Source organism: Nannobrachium achirus (genome assembly GCF_963921795.1).
Source record: "Nannobrachium achirus genome assembly, chromosome: 4".
NCBI classification, from domain to species: Eukaryota; Metazoa; Chordata; class Actinopteri; order Myctophiformes; family Myctophidae; genus Nannobrachium; species Nannobrachium achirus.
The window spans coordinates 34,701,760-34,717,147 of record NC_137813.1 but is presented as its reverse complement, the minus strand read 5'-3'; the positions used below and the strand labels follow the sequence as shown (position 1 = coordinate 34,717,147).

The 15,388-nt window shown below is 43.9% G+C and overlaps 1 protein-coding gene across 1 annotated transcript in view; it reads right to left on the bottom strand.

Annotated features, from left to right (window-relative positions):
* The window catches only part of grin2ba (glutamate receptor, ionotropic, N-methyl D-aspartate 2B-a), a gene marked incomplete at its 3' end in the record, with an annotated part of 176,396 nt that overhangs the window by 29,931 nt on the left and 131,077 nt on the right, over window positions 1–15,388 (bottom strand). The window contains exons 6-9 of the mRNA XM_080723629.1: window positions 13,337–13,545; window positions 12,232–12,403; window positions 3,860–4,013; window positions 2,225–2,350 (exon numbers count right to left, since the gene is read on the bottom strand). Of these exons, the coding sequence (XP_080579755.1) occupies window positions 2,225–2,350; window positions 3,860–4,013; window positions 12,232–12,403; window positions 13,337–13,545 (661 nt within the window). The remainder of the gene's footprint in view (window positions 1–2,224; window positions 2,351–3,859; window positions 4,014–12,231; window positions 12,404–13,336; window positions 13,546–15,388) is intronic.

Here is a 15,388-nt window from a genome sequence, read left to right as displayed (position 1 = left end):
CAGAGACGGCAATAACAGCCCTGAGAAATGCTGGAGAGACATTGAGTGATGGGTTGTTAGTGGCAATGGTTTTGAAGGGACTTCCAGAAGAATTCAAACCATTTGCTGTTCATATATCACAAAGTGACGAGACAGTGCCCTTTTCTGAGTTCAAAACCAAGCTCAGAAGTTTCGAGGACACGGAGAGGATGCATTCAGCAGCTGCAGCGGGCGACAACGTCATGAGGATCCGGATGCGGCCGACTGCTGTGGCGTGGGCAACTCGAAGTGACCAGCGGGGCACTGGAAATGTCACGGCTCTATGTCATCGATGTGGTGTGGGAGGACACATCGCAAAAGTGTGTCGCGAGCAGCAATGGTGCAACTACTGTCAGAGTTCAACACACCATTACGCAGACTGCAGAAGACGACGGCAGCAGCAGCGAGATGAAGTTCAGAAAATCTCGGAGGAGTGCAGCGGGGGCGACAGCGGCGGCAGCGGCGGAAGCGGCGGCGGCAACTGCGGCGACTGCGAGTACTCATTCGGGGTGAGCGACTGTGATGCAAAGGTTCAACGAGGTCGAGGACAGCGTGTCAAGCAGACTGGTCTAATGGTCGACACGGGAGCGACTTCACACATCGTCACAGACATCAAGAGATTCACAAGGTTCGACAACAGTTTCCAGCCAAAGACTCACTGCATGGAGTTGGCTGACGGTACGAGGTGCAGCGGTGTGGCAGAACGCAAAGGAGACGCGCAGGTGACTCTGATCGACAGCAGGGGGCAACGTCACACAGTCACCCTGAAACAAGCATTGTACATCCCTACATATCCCCAGGACATGTTTTCCGTGCAAGCAGCAACTACCAGAGGTGCTACTGTTGTGTTCACGAAGGGTAAAAATGTTCTCAAATGTGGAGATGGTACAATGTTTAACATCCGGATGTACAACCGATTATATTACTTGAACACAGTGAACATGATTGATGTTGATCAGTGTAATGTGTGTTCCAATGACTATAGACAGGTGCAGAAGCGCAAGGTTAAGTGTGTGGACCAACAGACACAGACAGACTGGCCAGATGCCAGTTTCAAGCTACCGAGGCAGACTAGTTCTAGACGAAAGCGTTCATTCCTACCACAGGTTCCCGAGGCTGTAGTAGTAACACCTCAGAGAAGGCAGGTACAGTCGGAGGCTAAAAGTCGTACTAAATGTTACCTAGTATGAGGATGAAATCAGCCTCATCAAACAATGTAACTGTTGATGACCATGTTCTGATGAAGGTAGATTACTGCTACAGACTGCTAGGGGGAGAGGAAGCAGTGGGGGATATGATGCTACATGATTATTTGTCTGAGAATATGTCTATGCTAAACCTAGCTAAATGGAAAAAAAAAAAAAAAAAAAAAAATGTGATTTGAAGTGATCTGATTGAAAGCAGTGTGTATTTAAGTTTGCTTATTGCAGCCAAAATGTGAATATGGTGTTGGTGAATTTTGAAAGAGACTTGGTTGAAGAAACATGCTTAAGTTTTATTATATTGTAAGAAAAAGAGAAAAAAAAATGTATATGTATAATGTTAGATCAAGTGGGGGTGTTGAGATATGTGATCTAAACTGTACATTTGACTTAACTCTTATTGTGAAGTGCGGAACCGGAAGTGTTACCCCGGAAGCACTTGCTGGTTACTATAAAAGCTGTGTTAATAAAACTACCCTCTGTTCTGTGTGAGCTGAGTTCCAGCACAAAGCTGTTGCCTCCCGGTGTGTCATTTGTTAGATCCTCCATCTGTTTATTTTTCACTTAGAGTATTCCTGGTACAATTATAGAGCTGCTGCTACACTCTTAACAGGCAGTGACCCCCAAAATAAACATATTTGAACTGGGGACCCCCACCCTGACAAGCACTTGGTTCCTCAGATAAATATTGTGAAAATAGCAGATCTACATGCTCACAACGCCTCGCAACGCAAGGCTTTGTGAGCATGTAGATCGACTATTTTCACAATGTTCGCCTCTTGCTTACTTAATATTTGACAGTTTGTCCAGTCCTGTCGAATATTCGACTATTCGAATACTTTGAGGTCGAATAATTCGAATACTAAAAATTTGTGAATGCCCTAGTGTGGGTGCGCAAATGCGTGTGTGTGTGTGTGTGTGTGTGTGTGTGTGTGTGTGTGTGTGTGTGTGTGTGTGTGTGTGTGTGTGTGTGTGTGTGTGTGTGTGCAGTTGTGGTCTCTCACCTCTGCCGTCTGCCAGACAGCGGTTGTAGCCCACAGGGCTGAGGTACTCGAATATAAACACAGCCATCGCTGACACTAGCAGGAGCATCACAAACATCATTATCCACACATCCGCGCTGAAGGGCTCTGGAGGGGAGAGATGAAGGCGGGAGACAAGAGACGCCAAGGATTGAAGGAGAGAGATAAGTATAAGTGGAGAGGAGAGGAGAGGAGAGGAGAGGAGAGGAGAGGAGAGGAGAGGAGAGGAGAGGAGAGGAGAGGATCGTGGGAGAGAGTTAGGAAAGGATGCAAGAGTTGGTGAGAGTTAGGGGAAGAAAAGATGGAAAGAAATAGAGCGAGGGTGGCAGAGAGAGAGAGAGAGAGAGAGAGAGAAGGAGGGTGGGAGGGAGCAGCAGCGAGGAAATAAAAAGTGAGCAGAGAGAGAGAGAGAGAGAGTAAGACAGACAGAGAGAGAGAGAGACAGAGAGAGAGAGAGAGAGAGAGAGAGAGAGAGAGAGAGAGAGTAAGACAGACAGATAGAGAGAGAGAGAGAGAGAGAGAGAGAGAGAGAGAGAGAGAGAGAGAGATGCAAATGCAGTGTGCCAGATTGCAGAGAGGAGGAAGGAAGAGTCAGAGAGATGGAGTAGGAGTGAGAAATGTAAGAGGGCAAAGAGACAGAGAGATAGAGAGGGAGGGAGAATGGACAAATAGTTAGTCATAATATCATCCACTCTACTGTGCACTCCATAAGGCAGACCCGTACGTACCACAACACAACCACTGTATATGCTGTACAGTGTGTCTCTTGATTCATCACTCATTCTTCTGAATAATGTGTGTGGATGCGTGTGTTTGGATGCTTGTGTGTGTGTGTGTGTGTGTGTGTGTGTGTGTGTGTGTGTGTGTGTGTGTGTGTGTGTGTGTGTGTGTGTGTGTGTGTGTGTGTGCAGTTAAAACTCAGTAAAACATTTAACACTCTCACAGTTAAATACCACTGAGTATTTTACTTTGGGATGCTGGATAACGAGTTAACAAACTATGAAGCTGGTGACCTGAGGTGAACTGTATAAATAAATAAAAACATCCAAACTCAGATTGAAAGCATCTCTCAGGGGAAATGATGAAATGGTGGCTGTTTACAACTACCTCAAAAGAACTTTGCTCAGGCAACCGCCCCCATCCCCACTATAACAATAAGTATGCTGACTCTAAACCAACCGACCAACTTTTGCGTTTCCAAACAGTGCATCCATCTCCATTGTAGCAAGCGTCATCTCACTTTCACTCTATTGTTTATCGCAGGTTTTAAGTCAGTCAGTCACATGGATTATTGCAGGTGAAAGATTTATAATCGAATGACATTGGCATAAATAAGTATTGTAGCTTTCCAAACAGCCTAGCCAACATCATGAAGAAAGTCCTTAACATTTGACCGGTAAAACTACAATTATCCTGAAAAGTATCAGTATGAAATCAGGGTGAAATTGATTAATAGCCCAACACTTAACTGGACGTCTCCTTTAGGAACATAAGGTGGTAGAGTTAGCCTAGTTACAGTGTTTCAAATAGTGCGTGCACCAGCCTGGCTTCAAACACACGCGTTTCCCATGGGCTGGGCTACATCTTGCTACCAAAATACATTTCGTATTTTCTCACCGAGGAAAGCCGATGGCGACACGGTTCCATTGCTACGGGAGACCATGACACTTATACCCGTCTCGATGAAGGGCACAGAGAAGTCAATGACCTCCGACCTCTCCTCGTTGATCGTCAGAGAACCCACCGCCATGTGGGCGTTCTTCAACACCACCTGGGGAGGGGAGAAAAGTCAGACATGAAGTCAGAGAGCAGGAGAGACACTGAGACAGAGAGATACATAAAAAAAGAGAAAGAGGGTGAAACTTCTCCTTGATTGAGTGCATCTCAATTAAGGAGACGCACCTAAATAGAGCAGAAAGGGAGAGGGGGGAGAGAGAGAGAGAGAGAGAGGGAGGGAGAGAGAGAGAGAGAGAGAGAGAGAGCTTCAGAATAGTTGGACAGAAGTGGATTATGTAACGATAACAGAACGCCACACAAAACTAGCGTCGGAAAGTTGCAAGAAGCAACAGAGCGATTAAGATAGACCGAAGACAGGTGGGAGCAGGTCAGCCTGAGACACACTTTCTACACATCATGAACATTGGGGGTGGACACTCGTGATGCTCGCCAAGGGATGGAGAGAGAGTGAGAGAGAGAGAGAGAGAGGGAGGGAGGGAAACAGAACGAGGGAGGGAGAAATTGGGTTATCACAGTGGGTCATGGCGGCTTGAAATAGTCGCCCCAATGCCTCTCCTTCCTCGACCCGCCTCCCTACTTCAACTACATAGCCCCCTCCCTCCTTCCATTCCCTCCATATCTCTGTACAGGTAGGCACAATTAGCCCTAAACATCACAGGGGTATGTACAGTACGCGTGGTACAAAACACGTCTCACGTTAGTGTATGGCTGTGGGAGTCGACGTGCTTTAATTGTTGAAAGTGTATGTGCGTGCATGTGTGTGTATTATGGCATGAGTGTGTTTGTGCGTGGCTGCGTGCATGTATGTCTGTCAGTGAGTCACAGTGGGGTTTTTTTTTTCAGAGTGAAGAGTCAAACTTGTGTCCTGTTATTGTGGAATTCTAGTGTGCTTGATTTGACAATCAGGAGTGTACTTGTGTATTTGCAGTGATTTGAAGCCATTTTGCCACTGCAGCCATTCTGACGAGTAAACACAGCTGAAGATTATCATAAATGTTTTCTTTGTAACAGCATTCATTTATTTAGTTATCCATGCTGGTACAGATCTCACAACCACAGTTAATGTTATTACCTTCAGCTGTTCATAATGTTCACTGTGAAAGCATTGTCCAGTTTCTGTCTATTGTTGATCTACCTCACCTCGCACTCTGATAGGCTAATTAAACACATCCGATACACACACTCTACTAATTGATCAATTGAGCACACCTGTTGTCAGTTATTTATGGCGTACTTATTCTGCCCCAGTTCTGTGGCAGCTTACAGAAAGGCAGCCTGCCTTAATTCAGTTGACACACAAAGACATGGGAGCTTGTCTGCAGAAGCCCATCGAGTAGTCTATGAGCAAGGCCCAACAACTTATGTTTGGATTTTCTACAGTGCGTTTAATTTCTATTCCTGTTCTTTTTCTCTGCTTGGTACACTGTATTACTATTCAGAAAAACCTATGTCACAAATAATGGTCACCACATTCTTGTGGAAGGAAGGGAGGACTTTGGAATTGTAAATGAGCAGTCCAGAAAGCTGAATTCATTTCAGAATACACATCATTATAAACACCTAGCCTGGCGGGGCCCGACGTCATCTGCGTTCACTCACTCATTCCTTCCACAGTATAACGTCTGGCCTTCGGCCTATTGGCAGCTTGAAAAGTGGGCGGGAGTACTTGCCTTGACAGACAGACTCCTCTAACCAATCAGCATAGCAAAACATCTCTCAGCCAGTCGGAAGAACGGCAAACAAACACGTTTTTTCAGCCGATGAACTCCGCTAGTGCATCCCCCGTGTTATTACTTTTTAATTGTTGTAATTGATTCCAACTCTGAAATAACTGCACTTATTGCTTGTTTTATTGTTAGAGCGTTAACTGTTACACTTGTTACATCGCGAGGGCAGCCATTGTTGTTTTGAAAATGCTGCAGCATGCATCTACGTCACCGTCTACACATGGACCAAGCTTTTCACTTGTTGTCAGGAAAGACTACGTTTGTTGTGCGGAAGCAGTCACTGATTAGCCCCGATCAGAGAATAATCAGTATACTCGCTGCCAATCCCCGGAAGTCCAGACGTTATACTGTGGAAGGAGGAGTGAGTGAACGCAGATGACGTCGGGCCCCGCCAGGCTAATAAACACCAGGAGTAAAGCAAATAAACAATATACGAAAATGTGACGTGATTATTTCTCATCAAAGCTTTATTTTGTTAATGCTGCCATTCCAGGTTGATTTTATTTGTGCTAAGAAAATCGACCTCATTTCGAGAAACGCTAAATCGCCAAACAGCATTTTAAACCAATGTGAATTAATCATACAAAATTAACGTTCCCGATGTGTACGGACCTTGCCAGTGATGTTGCTAGGTTTTCACTGTAGTGAGTCCCCGGGAGCCACATGGGCTCATCTGTGGGTCCCAGGGAAATTGAGCAGGTCCCCAAAACATGTACCATATCACACGTCAAATCGAGCGCCGCGATAGTTCAGGTAGGCATGACAGGCAGGAGGTGTACACTTCTCTCCCCCTTTCTAATTTGCTAACAAGTCAAGATATAATACACCCACTACAATCAGTCGGATTTTCCACGTTCAACCTCAATCAGGGGGTTCCGTCCGGCCCCCACCAACCCCAGTAAAAAAATAATTAAAAAAAAATAAGTCAAGGTCGTGGGTACAGGTTTACTTACACATCCCATATTTTCATCTTTGACTTGACTTGACATATTTGAATTTCATGCCGTTTCAATTACACAAAATGTCCCTCTCTCCTTTATCATCCTCCCTGGCCAGTAAGGAGGGAGTTACAGTAGTCAAGCTTTGAGATGACTGAGGCCTGGATAAGGAGCTGAATGAGAAGGTGTCTGATCCATAGTAGGATGTTATAAGGTGATCCCATCCTCTCCCTCTCAACTGACTCTGAAGTTTATCCTCAATCTCATCTGACTTTCAGTGTCTCTGTCCTCTCTCCAACAAACAACCTGTCATGTCTGCAGGGGCGTCACACCAAATTCTGGGCCCTGGGTACAAGGATTCACTGTGGGCCCCCCATGAATTTTAACTATTGAAAAATAGCAGATATACAAGCTCACAGTGCGGCACCGAGTGCCGCGCTGCGAGCTTGTAGATCTGCTATTTTTGAAAAATTGTGAAAATGTGAGCAAGAAACCTATGTTTCCATGTCAGTGATGCTCAAACTTTTTCATGTGAACTGTGAAGGACCCCCAAGATGATATGTATTTGGCCACGGACCCCCATCTCAAAATATTTAGTTCCAGGGACCCCCCAGAAGCAAAATCTGAGTTACAAATGTTCGTTTAAAAAATACATATATTCAAAGATTTGCACACATTTTCACGACTTTTCAAAAATAGCAGATCTACAAGCTTGCAGCGCGGCACCAAGTGCCGTGGTGTGAGCTTGTATATCTGCTATTTTTCAATAGCTAAAGTTACTAGGGCCCCTCCACCTTGGGCCCTAGTATTTCAGTCCCACTACCCCCCCCCCCCCCCCCCTTGTGACGCCCCTGCATGTCTGTCTCCAGCAGCATCTTGGTTCGCTGAATCCTCCAAGCTGAGCAGACACGTCCCAGAGCAGCTGAAAGGACGCGGTGAAAAAAAAAACGGCCAATCAGACAACCTTTCTCACTTTCAATCACTCCTCTCGGCATTCCATCTCCATTATCCACCGCTAAGTCCACTTTTTATTGCATTATAATTCAGTCCTCTGCCTCTAAGCCAAGGACGCTCTACTCATTCTCCTCCCTTCTCTCCAAACCGTTCCCCCATCCCTATCTGTTGAAGCTTTTGTCACGTATACATACCGTAGATAAGAAGCTTGACTATATCAAAATGCTCTTTCTCCCAGCTTCCCGTTAATCAATTGATTAACTCATATAACCCTAACATACTGTATGCATCTTACTTCACTCCATCTTGGAATGACGAATGAGGTCCTGAAACTTGTGTTTGTGGGTGGGAAGCCATCAGGGGAGGGCATTCTCTGTCACTGCAATAACGACTCTGACAGGTTGGTTGGGGTGCCTGGAGCTTGGAGGGACATTTTCCTCCACACACTTTACGCCTTTCCGGCAAAACTTCCGGTGAAAAGAAGAGACTGGTGACTATTGTGTATTGGAGGAAACGTGGTTGACCACACCCTCCCAATAGAGCAGTGGTTCTCAACCTTTTCAGGCCACGACCACCAAAATAACAATATTTTAACTGGGGACCCCCCCCCCCCCGCAACACAGACGCACACTCACAGTTCCTGTACAGTATCTGTACAATGTAGGGTACACACGTGTGTCACACACACGTGCACATGCAAATATAACGTGTATCAGTCCTGGAATGTGGGTCGGCACTAGGTGCCTACCCTACAGTACGTTTTAAGCATAAAATCTGGATAAAGTGGTTAAAATGATTGTGATGCTGGACTATCAAATGTAGCTGGGGACCCCCTGGAACCCCCCAAGCCAAGGACCCCTGGGGTCCCCGGACACCACTTTTAGAACCACTGCTCTAGGGTGGCCATCTAGTGAGCACCCTGAATGTGTGAAAGTCTCCTCAGTGAGGAGAAGCAGCCGTGTCCTCGCTCACTTCCTCTCTCTCTCTGCAGTGTCCTCACTGACTTCCTCTCTCTCTCCATTTCCCTCCCACGACTTGTTCTCTCCACATTATCAAAGTGACCCATGTGGGTGCAACTGTAAATGTGTACGCCTCTATGCAAGTTGTGTGTGCGTGTGCGCGCGTGTGTGTGAGTGCGTGCATGTGTGAGCCATGGAGCCATGTCTTTGCATGATGCCAATTCCTTGTATATATATTGGTCCTTTATATCATACTAGAGGTTCGGGCCCTCACACTTATTTTATGTCTGAGTCATAATGTCAGGGTTCTTTGTCAGAGTAGCCGTTGTACCTGTCTGTCTGTGTCCCTTTTGTGCCCATATATAGAGATCCCTGATAGTATAAGCCCAATCCACACCCTGTATATTGGCATGCCCATATGTGGGCCTATTGGTTGGATCGGCAGTTCTGAACTACTGGATAGCCACATATGCCCATATCTGGACATATCGGTTGGATTGGCGGTTTTGGACATCTGCATATCTGATCAACTTGGCGGCAGGCAGCGCACTCCCTCAAGTCCTTTTCAATGCGCGCACAGAGTTTGAAGTCGCTTGGTCCCATATACCAATACCATACTGTATGAACATAATGTGCATAGAGGTCAGATCTGTGGCTCTAGACAACCGGATCTCCATCCATGCGAGCATATAGGGTTTGTTAATGGTTATGTGTGAGTCATAGTGACATGCCTATTCATGGGCCTATCGGGTTTGTTTGCGGTTATTTCTGAGTCAGAGTGACGTCAGCGTTCCGCCCACCGACCAATTGTAATATGCTGCTAAACTTGTTAGCTTGAAAATCACTTGATCGCAGCATCATGCGATGGAATATAAACTAAGATTAAGGACATGGGATGGCATTGTCAGATATAGCAGAAACATAATGATGCGCAAAGGTTGTGTGTATGTGTGAGACATGTACATTTGTGAGAATTTGTGCAGAAGAAGCAGTGTGTTACAGAGAGAGCTACTTTGCATGCAAATATTCTTGAACGCTTGCGTGCACGCACTTTATGTGCGTGTGCATGAATGTATTGCTTCAATCACATGCATGCACAAGTACAGTATGTATGTATGTATGAGTGTATATGCATTGAGATTCTGAAGAAGACTTTTTAATCGAAACATTAATCAATAAAGCTTGACTGGGAGCCCTGTAAGTCACAGTGTGCAGACTTTTCTGTTTGATTTGCCTGTTATTTTTGTTGGTCTCGCCTAGCCTCCAGCTCCAGTGGATGTGATTTCTTTTTTTTATATGTAGAGAGAGATACCTCAATCTTAGAGGTGAGAAGGAGACTGCAATTAGAATGCTTTTAGTCGGGTGAAACAGTTTATTACAGGTGAGGTGAGCGCACTTCTAGCTAAACACCTTCAAAGACACTGGCAGGCTGACAAAACTGTCTGTCTGTCTGTCTGTCTGTCTGTCTGTCTGTCTAGGCCAGGGGTTTTCAAAGTGGGTGACGGGGCACCCTGGGGTGCCGTGATGGCAGTCCAGGGGTGCCGTGAGATAATTTGATAATATTTGGAATTTATGTGGACACATTTAAAACTTGAAGTACAACTTATTTTCAGTCAGTTCTAACCAAAATGGCTATTATCGCAATGTTTTTCTCGCAACATAATCGCTAAAATATGCTTTAAATATAAGGTGCTGGGAGTGAAAATTATGAATATAATGTAGGGTTGCCTCGGATGAAAAAAATATTTATAAGGTGCCCTGAGCCAAAAAGGTTTGGGAACCCCTGGTCTAGGCTGACTGACTGACTGACTGACTGACTGACTGACTGACTGACTGATTGGTTAACTGACTGGCTTAATGGCTTCACACACGACGTCTCTGTTTTAATTTAAATGGATGGTGGTTCTGCAGTGCAGAAGTAAGCCTGCCTGTGCAACTTCTAAAAGTCATTCAACTTTCACTGACCACAAAAAAGGAGTTGCAAAGTTGTTTTGTTGGTTGAAAAACACACATATAACCTTCAGGAAACTATTGATCTGTTTGCTCTTGAATTTTCCCCTCCTAATTAATATTACCAAGGTGAGATGGCAAAATCGTATTTATCTTTTTACAGTCTTAAGTATGAGAAGTGACAGCAACCTTTCTCTGGGACCAATGTCGATTAGAGAATGTTTAGCACACAAAGTGAAGTATCACAGTTGACTGCACAGTGCCTTACCCTTGGGTAAGGTACTTAGCCTGACTGACATCAGGCTTGGTGAGTGGAGGTTTTGACCCAGAAGCCACGTTCATAATTTGAGGTGTGAAAAGGCATTTGAGAGGAGATGCATGCACCTTCCAGGTGACTCATATGATTCATACTGTATATAAAGCTCCACAGGGGGCTATAATTCTCTCTGCTCAACTCCCATAACCCAGTCCACACTCCGGCCAAACACCAGTCATTTGTGTGTGCTAATTAGCAATGCACACGATTATATTCATTTGAATCCAATCTACCCCTGCTCATTTACGAGGGACCGTTATATGGGTCGTATAACATTGCTGTTGGACAGACACCTCAAATATCCCTCTCTCTTTTTTGTTGTAAATTAATGCCCTACAGTATTTCGTCCTACAAGAGTGTCGCACAAAAGTAGTGAAAATAGCCGATCTACAAGCTAACAAAGTGTTGCGATGTGACGCATTGTGAGCTTGTAGTTCAGCTGTTTTCACTATTTTTTGCTAGACTAGAAGCAGTGCTCTTCCAAGCACAGGTCTCCGCCAGGTGAGGAACGTCATTGTGGCCTCCTGGTGGCGCTATAATAGACAAATGTGAAAAGGGTGCCATGTCTTCTTCAGCCTTTAACGGCAATCGGACGCTGCATGCATGATGTTACTTTACACCACTGGATATACATTCTGTTGGCTACTGAGCCAGCCACAGATGCCTTTAAAGATTTCACATCACGACAGCCCTACACAAACACAAAGTAGATAGATGTTTAGACATGGTTCCCCAATGAATATGTGTTTACCCTTACAGATACACACAGAGAGGCAGTGTGTATAATGAAGAGACAATGTGTCTATTTTGACAGACTATTTTGACACTGTGACAGTGAGTTAAGTCATCTACTGCTCTTGGCAAAAATACAACATAATTATTGTGATATGGATTTCACATCAGAAAAACTAATGTAATCTTCATTCATTATGGATCTTCACTGGCCTCTAGGTAAAACCAGTGTCAATACAATGACTTACAGTACTTCATTGTCTTTGGATTGTATGAAAACTACTGTGATCTATGATCATATGTAAAGCAGAGGATTGAATATTGAATATGTATTTAAAGTGCCTAAATAAAGACTGACGATAGACCTTGGTGACACTTTTGTAGTGTTTATTTTAATATACTTGGAGTACACGATGGGTGGACCTTATAGCATTATTTATGACTTCAATGAATACCAGAAGATGTCTCTAGTCTGTCTGTCAGTCAGTCAGTCAGTCAGTCAGTCAGTCAGTCAGTCAGTCAGTCAGTCAGTCGTAACAAGGTTGAAGGCACAAATATGCACAAAAGGCAAGCCCAAACACATTCACTGGAAAACACGCAGGCATGCCATGCACTCACACACACACACACACACACACACACACACACACACACACACAATAATTTGTGTCCTCACCTCTCCGACCATGCCGTTCCAGGTGCCATTGATCTTCTTGCCATGCTTGCCATTGGTGACCAGGTAGAGGTCATAGGTGAACTTGACGTTCTTGGCGATCTTCTTCAGGATGTCAATGCAGAAACCCTTACAACAGCGCTTAATGTAGATGCCTGAGTCCCTTGTCTGATTACTGGTGGACAGAGGAGAGAAAGATGCATGGATGCAAAAATGGATGGATGGATGGAATGTAGTGTTCAGGATTTGGACTATGACTCAGCGCAGTGTTGCTTTTGTCGATTAAAATTATGACGAAAAATGTTCGTTGACTACCTTTTTTCGATAAGGAATAAAAACTAAATAAAGACTATGCTACGATGACTAGAACTAAGACTAAATATATTGACAATTCCATCAACAAATAAAAACAAGATTAAAATGTTAGGGAGGGACTAGTGGAGAAGAGATCCAGTAGAACTAAAAGACAAGTAATTTTTGGTTGTGCCATGAAAATAGCAGATCTACAACATCACAACGCATCGCAGCACGACGCGTTGTGAGCTTGTAGGTTGGTTATTTTCAGCATGCAACCAAGTGTAAAATCAGCCATTTCAACGCCATCACGGCCGGCCAAAATACATTTTAGTTGACAAAATCAAGCTGGACATTTAGTCGACTAAAATCTTGTGATACTGTATCTACAGTACTCAACTAAAACTAGACTAATACTAAAACATTTTAGATGACTAAAATATGACTGAAACTAAATTTCTAAATTAGTTAAATGAACACTCCTGATTTATAGGCCTAGCCCTAGGCTATAGGGCACAGTAGATGTTAATTATCTATTCGTAACTGTCTATTCGAATGTACAAATGTAACCAAATGGTTCAATTTGGTTACATTTGTACAATCTTTGAGTTAAATCAGGGGTCTTCAATGTTTTCAGGCCAAGGACTCTTTAACTGAGAGAGAGATGAAGCAGGGGGGACCCCCTCTACATATTGTACAAATGCGTTATGCAGATTTTCATCGATTTGTTTGACAGCACTGTCCGGGACCCTAGGAGTCCCGGACCCCCTGTTGAAAGTTAAATGAAAGCTGAGGGTTCTACTGTGTGGCTCACTGTGTTTTGAGCTGTTTCCGGCAGGGCACAGTGTTCCTCATGCAGGTGCCACTCATGGGGTCCACGTCTTCTACGATGACAAACGGAGCCTCCTCCAGCGTCACGATGGACAGGTGGTCGTCCTCCCGGTTGGCTGGCCCTCCGTACAGCTCGTTGCGAGGCCACACGTGGTACTTCATGGACAGGGAACCGTTCTCCCATTTACCCACCTTTTGAGATTGAAATGAAAACAGAAACACGCAGGTTCAGAGCGATACAAAGTCATTCCATTTCAGGAAGAATACAGCAATGGTACTGCTATACCACCAACATGTGGAACTCCCTCCCGAAAGCCTTAAAGGAGTGTAACTCCCTTTAAAATCTGCAACTCGAGACTTGTAATAGACTAAGCCCATACTTACCTGCCCCTTTCTACAGCAAATATTGTTTATTTCTTTTCTTCTTGCTTTTATTTTTCCTCTATATGACTTATTCTTTTCTTTTGCTGTTGATGTTATCATGCATCCTATGTCTATAATACATTATTGTAGAACTGTTAGAACATACAGTGTCTACTGGGTGTTTAGGCTCTGCTGAGATCACGCTTTGACATCACTGTGATGTCAGGCATCTCCATGTATGGGCATAATAGTCCAGTAAAAATAAGGCTGAGGTTGGACAAAATTGTATTATTTAGTTTTTCAACTGATTCTGACAGATAATTAGGTCTACTAGCCAGGATAAAAAAAATCTACCATGATCTGCTCACTGCAAATACCCACAGTGGCCAAATCAAGTTGGGCTCCCATCGACTTTCTATACAGGAGGAAAATACCCAGAAAATAAATCTGCTTTAAGTAGGATGTGAGGGGTCTAACTAGGGGTTTGTCATGATGCTGAATCCATTGCAAGCATTTGTTTTGCACAAAAACATTCATTGGCCCCATAAAACGCCCACAAAACTGTGGAAAAGTGATGACTCATCACTTTTCATCACTAAACAATAATTTTCTGGGGCCATTGTTAGCCCAAGGAATGTTTTTTGTGCAAAACAAATGCTTGCAATGGATTCAGCATCATGTAAAACCCCTAGTTAGACACCTCACATCCTACTTAAAGCAGATTTATTTTCTGGGTATTTTCCTCCTGTATAGAAAGTCGATGGGAGCCCAACTTGATTTGGCCACTGTGGGTATTTGCAGTGAGCAGATCATGGTAGATTTTTCATCCTGGCTAGTAGACCTAATTTCCTGTCAGAATCAGTTGAAAAACTAAATAATAAAATTTTGTCCAACCTGAGTGTATTTTTTCCCTAGATTTACTAGACTATAAAGGGGATGTATGAGGTCAGATGTGATAGATGACAGTATTTTCACATAACGAATAACTGAGAAAGCATGTTTGGGGTCTCACAGCATATCTCCATATACAGTACATGGATCTCCATATAAGGGTACCAGGGGTCTCCATATATGGGTAACTAGTCCGATATAGGCCTACATCACTGGCCAGATGGCCAAGACATGGCGTGACCTCACGCTGAGGCGTCTTCCTAGTAGTATAGACATAAGATGCATAGCAAGTGTTAACCAAACTTCTACTAAAGTCATAAAACACAGAAATATGAAAAATATTATCCAACAATATTATCCCTCTATCCTATACAACCAGACATTTAAGAATACTAACTTTATTCTACTCATTTATTCTTACTTCTTGCGAGTCACTCTGGATAAGCCACACATCAACAATGTACCCAACATATGATGTAGATTATTTCATCATGGAATGAAACACTGGGCTGAGGTCCAATTCACAGAGCAACTCAGATTCAATTTCATATCGATTCATCAAGAAAAAGGCATGTCAAGAAACACAATTGTGAAAAGGCTAGTTTTATAGCTGCCGCCTGGCTAGCCAAAATCCAGGATTGTGTGCTTGCTGGCCATGATCATTTAATTTACAGCCAGGCTTTTATTATGCCATTATCATAGATTAACTGAGATTAGGCCATCTGTCAGCACAACGATAACAGGATGACAAATGACACATTTTATGACCCAGTGTAACAGA